The sequence below is a fragment of the Marmota marmota genome, unplaced genomic scaffold (genome assembly GCF_001458135.2).
Source record: "Marmota marmota marmota unplaced genomic scaffold, marMar, whole genome shotgun sequence".
Classification (NCBI taxonomy): Eukaryota; Metazoa; Chordata; class Mammalia; order Rodentia; family Sciuridae; genus Marmota; species Marmota marmota.
In genome coordinates this window covers 19,796,144-19,803,229 of record NW_026000108.1, presented here as the reverse complement: position 1 = coordinate 19,803,229, position 7,086 = coordinate 19,796,144, and the positions used below count along the sequence as shown (strand labels likewise).

The 7,086-nt window shown below is 37.8% G+C and overlaps 1 protein-coding gene across 10 annotated transcripts in view; it reads right to left on the bottom strand.

The window, feature by feature from the left end:
• Positions 1-2,731: 2,731 nt before the first annotated feature.
• Rbpj (recombination signal binding protein for immunoglobulin kappa J region) overlaps positions 2,732-7,086 on the bottom strand; it is a 209,934-nt gene continuing 205,579 nt past the window's right edge. For all 10 annotated transcript variants that reach the window (XM_048784292.1, XM_048784294.1, XM_048784297.1 and 7 more), the window contains one exon: positions 2,732-6,970. In XM_048784292.1, coding sequence (XP_048640249.1) covers positions 6,655-6,970 — 316 coding nt within the window. In that variant the 3' untranslated portion in view covers positions 2,732-6,654. The remainder of the gene's footprint in view (positions 6,971-7,086) is intronic.

The following is a 7,086-nucleotide window of genomic DNA, read 5'->3' as shown; positions in this document are numbered from 1 at the left end:
AAGGTTGAACTAGACTGGCCTCTACTAAAGTGCCTTTGGAACACACAACTGTTCAGAGTCTCTTGATAACCCCAAGTCCTCAGCTCCTTAGAGTTCTGATGGGAGAAAACTTGTGTGGCACTCAAGAGGGTAACTCCGGACCATATGGGTCCAAATCTGAAGGCTTAGCACTAAATTTCACATATAACACTAAATGGGCTCTTTAAATGCCCCTAGCTTGTCTCATCTCTAAAATTAGGCACATAATCTCATAGGGCTGTAGTGATTGAAAATGGCTATTAAACACCATATACATGGTCACCGATATGAGTTTGCCCTCAATCTTGCTTCTTCCCTGCCCCTCAGTTCAAGTTCACTTATCATCTTAGCTAACTATTGAGAAATGCTAGTAGGACCTAAAATGAAGGAAATCCAAATATTATCAAGTAACTAATTGCTCCATTTCACTGTCTGGAGACAGGGTCTTTAGAAAGTAATTTAGATTGGTTGGGCAATGTAGCTCAGTGGCTGAGTGCTAGCCTAGCGCAAGGCCCTAGGTTCCATACACAGCTTGGCCAAAGAAAAGGGGCGGGGAGCCAGGTGTGGTGGTGGCAGGCCTGTAATCCATTACTTTGAAGGCTAAGGTAGGTGGGCTGCAGGTTGAAGGGCAACAAGGCGAGACCTTGTTGCAAAATAAAACTTAGAGAAGTTAAGGTTAAACAGGATCATCACGGTGGGCTTTTTAAGAAAATAAACCACTTTGTCATGTGAAGGTAGAGAAAGTGGCTACCTGCAAGTCAGGAAGAGGCCCCTCACCAGAACCGGACTGTGCTGGCAGCTGAACTAATATATGCCTTAGTAAGAAAGTTTAAGAAATATCTAAACCCTAGCTGGGCTTACAGCCCCTGAAGCATTACCAAACATTTAAACATCCCTACCTGTCCTAGCCAGTTCTCGTCGTCTGCACTAGATTAATGTTAGGCATGGATATCTGTGCTTCCAGGTGAACAGCTGCACATTCCACTATCCTGCAGCTGAAGTTCTTACTAAAGACCACAATTTGCACCTTAGAAATTTATTAGACACTAGTATATTCCTAGCTCCTAAGAGCTCTGCTTGCTAGGATTACCAGTAACAAAAGCCTGACATCAGTGATAACACTGATCAATAGTCTTCAAAGTCACAATTATTCTTTCCTCCTAGAACTTTTTATTATGTAATATAAGTATCTGAACTTAAGTTGGAAAAGATTAAGGAGAACAACACAGAGGAGGGCAGCCTTGCACAGAGAAGTTCTAGGGAAACAGAAAAGCCATCAGCCAGCTCCCACGGCCCCTGCAGGAATGAATGAGCCATGTCTTAACTCTCTTATATGACGCAGGTGGGCTGTTTCTACATTGGCACTTGGACTAAGTAGATAGTAGCAACTCTTCTCTGTCCAGCACCAGCAGAAAGGATCCAATAGGCAAAGGAGCGAGAAACAAGTGACCTGCACACTGGCCTGAACAGAATGAGGGCAGTGGAGCAGAGGAGGTGGAGAGCAGGAACTGCGCTCACATGCCAGCAGAAGCTCGAGTGATTAACTTTACAGCAGATGCTCGCACTGTACCATGTTAGAGGTCCACCTTCCAGATCAAAATCTTCTGCAAACCCAACACTTATAAATAACCTATTTGAATTTAGTATGAATGTTTCTTGCCATTAAACCCTTATTTCTCTACACCAGAGACTACTTACCTCTACTTTCAATAAAACCAAAAAGTAGTCATGACTTCCACATATACAAGGATTACAGCTCTGAACTCTTTATTTAACACTCATATAGGAAAATAGGCGACCTTATCCTTAATGTCATCTTAAGATCTGGACAGGTCTTGGGTCTTCCCACTACCTGGGCCTTGTGCTTCAGGTTCTAGCCCTGGCCTGAGTCTGAACTCCTCATTTGTTTATAACATGCAAATTTCATCTCTCCTTTGGCTGTTTCCTAGTACTAATTCTTTTATGGTTACTTTTTAGTGTACCTTTTTTTTTTTTTTTTAAAAAAGGGGAGACTTCCTTCTGTGAGCATTCACTTTACTAGATGTAGAAACCTTGCCTCCTGCATCCTCCAAGCCAGTGACCATATTAGTGGTTCAACGACAGACAATATATTTAATATAACTTTGAAAAGACTGCTCAAAAAGTGATCATATACTATTTAAAGCAAGAATCACAATATTGTTATTAATTATAAACCAAATGACCCACACTGTCAGTAGCAACTTTTAGAGGCCTCACAACTCAAGTTCAAAGTAAATTATTATTCAAGTCATTATTTTAAAAGCAAGATGTGTTTAACAAAACTCCTTACAGTGTTTCTTTGGGAAGGGAGATAAGAACTGAACTTGTTATGACTTAAACATTATAAAATTTCTTTCTTCAAATTTCTGTCTCCATGTTAAACCAAGAATACTTTGTCGCTACTTCTTGGAGTCCCACCTTCAAAGGCACAAACCACTGAGTGTTCTTTGGAATACCAGACCAAATGATAACCCCATGCTGGAAAAGCAAGTTATTGCTACTTGTGATGCTTCAAGTTCACTGATATTAGCTTTTAAATGATCCTGAATGGGAGGTACATCTTGTTTCTCCATAAAAATCACCTTTCTTTAAAGTACTAGTTAAAATCATTGAAAAAGGAATTGATTTGGCACAATTATCACTTTGATGTGATGTAGAGGACAAGGTAAGATTGTAAATACACAAACTAATAGAGAATTTAACTTTATCTTTATGAAGTTTTCTGAAATCAAAGACGATAATACATGCATCAGGCACATCCAACAGAAGACTTTTACAATGGTTTACATTTCCTTTTTATTTATTCCTTGAAACTGCCCGTATTGCAGGTTTTTCATGGATGAAATATGGAACTGAGCAGATTCTTTTTTTCTACAAAATTATGGTATAAACTTGCTCAATTTTCTATCTTATTGCTAATAAACCTTACAGGCGCACAGTTTGTAAAATAAACCCCTTAAGGACTGAATGTGTAGAGCATGCTGCAAGGTACAAGAAATAAGCTAAAAATGAGCGTATAAACCTACATCTGGACCAACACAGTATTGAATGCTGGCAAACATTTACCACGACACAGGGAAAAATTAATAAAGGAAATACAGTTCAGTCCTGAAAGGGTTAAATAGAACCCTAATATATTATTGTTTCTAACCATCCATCCCATATTACAGTGCTTGAAAACAAAGTCAAAAGTCTGGCACAGAAAATTACACACATTTGTTCAGTACTCATCAGAAACACAGCTGCTTTTGAAATCAAAGTTAACTTGGTTAATAATTGAATAGCATTGTTTCAAAAAGTACCCCCGCCCCAATGGATTTTCTGGCTTACATGACTAGTTAGGTTAGTTCCCAAAAATGGCACTGGGAATTTTCTGCGAGCACACAGATGGTACCGGTTTCATTAAAAATAAGAGCAAAAAACCTAACCAGTTACGATGGCCAGTAAGTCTATGTTGTAAGAGTGACAAATATTTCACTAATTAATTCTATGTGAGGTGTAGTTAGTTGCCATGGTTTCAGAAAAGTCAGCAGCAAGTTAAATATTGTACTAGTGTTTGATTCTGAATTCATTCAAAAATATAAAGGGCATTTTACATTTAAAGTCATTAGCTTGCCTTCCGAATCTATGTGATAAATTTGATGCAACTAATAAAAATGTGCGGGGTCACAGACTCAGTTTCTAAGCAGATTTTGAGAAACTGCATAGAAAAACAGGAGCATAAGATTCATTTCTAAACCAAACATTCAAAAACATCAAAACACTACACTCTAACTGAAGCCACCACTAGAGGAGAGTCTTTATGAGGGTAAATGACCAGCATCTCTTAACAATGCCACCATTAGGGAAGGGACATATTGTACTGTAACTGGAGGACAGGGCTGACATAAACTGTGTACTGAAAATGATTCACCAATCCACGAGAAGGATTTTAAAAAGCAGCTGACAAAAGATACTGATGAACAACAAGCTATAACAGATGTATCGTTTTATTCCTGTCTGTGGTATGAAATGGCATAAAATGGGGGGGAATGCCAATAATAAGTACATTCTTGGACTTTAAAAAAACAGTGAAAGGGTTTTCAGTCTAATATTTTCATTATCTTATTAAAAGACACAAAAGAACAGCAATAAGAGATAAACATTAAAATAAGCATAAGTTCATTTTAGTAAAGCCATGAACTTGGAAAATTATTTTGAGCTGCAAAGCTGGGTAAGGGATAGTTTGTTCTTCAAAAAACATCTCATTTGTTATTGGTTAATTTAGTTTGATTTCTTAACTAGAAACCAAATTTAGAAAGTGGAAGAAACTTGTGGCCCACTAAAAGTAAAGCAGCACTGAAAACACTTCCCACTCTGAACAAAAGCACTGTATAATGACCACGTCTGTGACTAGACAGAGAGAATAAACTCTACCCAGAAACAAGCAACTCTGCAAGAAAAAGCTAGTGAGCAGTTACAACAAAGAAAGATAAGGCCACAATGAGTTCTGCCATTCATCACTGAAACAGACAGACAGTGTGAGGCAGGATTCGCTCAGGAGTGAGTGAGTGAGTTGAGCAGATCTGAAGAAAGGCTATATATAAAATCATGCAGCCTGGGGTGATTAAGAAGGCTTGCAGTAAGAGAAAACCGCAGTAACTTTGATTTAACCACCTCACATGTTTTACAAATGACTTTCCCCTTGAAAATTGAGGAAAAGGCAATTTAAAGATGTCGGAAATATTATTTACAGTGGCATAGTTGAAGCAAAGGAGTGATGAAGAAAACAAAGCTGAAAGAAAATGCTAAGAAATGATTTTTTTAAAGTCTATTAATGGAAACTTTGAAAATAGCCCAGGACACCAGAAAGACACTGGAAATGCTGTAGGAAGTTACAGTTTTGCATTCATAAGGTACTTGTGGCTCCTGTTTTACGGGAGGGTAAAAGCTTACCACAATCTAGAGGTAGTTTTTACTCTAAGAAGGATGATTGTATAACTAGATGGTGTCCCAGGACATTATACATGTGGTTCCTCTACTAAATGTAACCCGATGAGTCTGCTATAATTCTAAAGAAATGGAACAAAGGCAAACCAAGATGCAGGAATGGAAGGAATATAAACTGGCAAGGTTAGCATGCAAGGCTGACACAGCCCTGAATGCAAGCAAATCTTAACTGAAAGGAAAAGAAATGTTTTCTGAGTAAGAGACATTTGTGGAGACACTCGGTATGGAGTAAGAGAAAACAGAAAAAGGCAGACAGAAAAAAGGAAAACATAAGTTACATTTGCATTTTCATAAACTTACACCTATCTGTTTCTAAGGTATGTCTTCCAGCTATTTTAGTTGATCATCTAATAAAAGCATCTTATGTTTTAAGATTACAATGATGTTCTTGCCTAGGCTACCAAAAAAAAAAAAAAAAAAAAGGTAATAATAAAACATTTGCTGAGATTTTCCTCATTCTACCATAGGGCACCATCTACCACTTGGTAGTAAATACTTCTCATGATATTTTTTTGTCATTTGCCAACAAGGTAGCAAACACCCTGCTGAATTAAATCACTGGGAACATTCTGAGTTCAAAATAAAACGTTTAACTTACACATAATACAAGTTATGTACAAGATTAGGAGGGGGTAACCTGAACAAACCCTGGAACACAGATGTGTGGATGTACGGGAAAGGGGGAGAAAACACTTCAAATACCAACATGTTCTGCGCCATTAACTCAGTAATGACTAAATGGCCACACTGAATTCCATGTAAATGTTAGAACCTCTTGGATTACCACTATAAATACATTTTTTTTTTTTTAAAAAAAGGAAAATACAGAAATAACTACCAACAGTGTCTGAGAATAGAGACTAAGTTAACATACATTGCATGTATTGCAGGCAAGGCGGAGGCATTTTCTTTAAAGCTTTTGCACAGACTTCATATAATCTTAAAAAAAAAAAAAAATGCAGGCCTTTACAAGATTTGACTTGCTGAAATCAAAACATTTCCACCTCATGAAAAGTCATAAGATTTCAGCTTAAAAAAAAAAGTTCCAGCCTTAGACCAAAAGAACCTGGAAGAGTGTGTTAATTAAACAAGTGGTCAGGCTTGGAACCTGAATGTACTTTAGAGCAAAAGCTCAAAGGGGGTGGGGAAAACAACCTATTTGGTAACAAGGTATACTATATACTGTGATATAAAAAAAGGTATGGTGAAAATGTACCTTTTACTAAAGCTTATACAAGTTCCTTGGTCCATAAAAACTATGTTAGATTTGTGCCTTCTAGTTTGCTTAATGTTTATTCCAGCCACATTATCTATTTCTTGCCCATTTAAACAAAACCAAACAAAACCAACCAACCAAACAACAGCAACAAGAACAACAAAAAACAGCTGAAAAACTTGATTTCCAACAGTCTGTACATACTGATGTTTTTCTGTTTTACTGTGGCTTCTGCATTTCAACTCAGCACTTGCAGGTAATGGGTTTTTTAATGGTATCACCTGGTATGAAGTTTTCCCAAGAAACCACAAAAGATTGTTCATTTTTTTCTTTCCTTTTTTTTTTTTTTCTTTTTTTGTCAACTTTTTGCCACACTCAAGTCAGTTTAAGTCCTAGCAAAAAGACGGTAGTTAGGACACCACTGTTGCTGTAGATGATGTGACACTGGTTGAATTTGTGCTGGCATTTGTGTAACTCCCCTCGCTGTTTGTGTTTGATTCGTTCGGGGGCACTTGGCTTGAATTGGCTCGAAGGATTGCTCCAGCTGCACTGCAGTGTGGCCGTGGCCCTGGTTCCGGTGTGTAGGTAAAGGTAAGGCTGGTGGAATAAATGATTCCATCATTACGAACCAAAGTTACTGGAACCTGAACTGGCTGCCGGACCCATCTCCAACCTTCTCGGAATGCAGAAATGTCTGGAACAACACAGAGCATGCTCTCTCCACATCTGAGAAGGAAAAATAAATCACTTAAAAGCACTTTTAATAGCAGTAAAACATTTTAGAAATGAAACAACGTTGTTTAATAAAGTACAATGGATGTCAGAAAATAACTCATGTATCC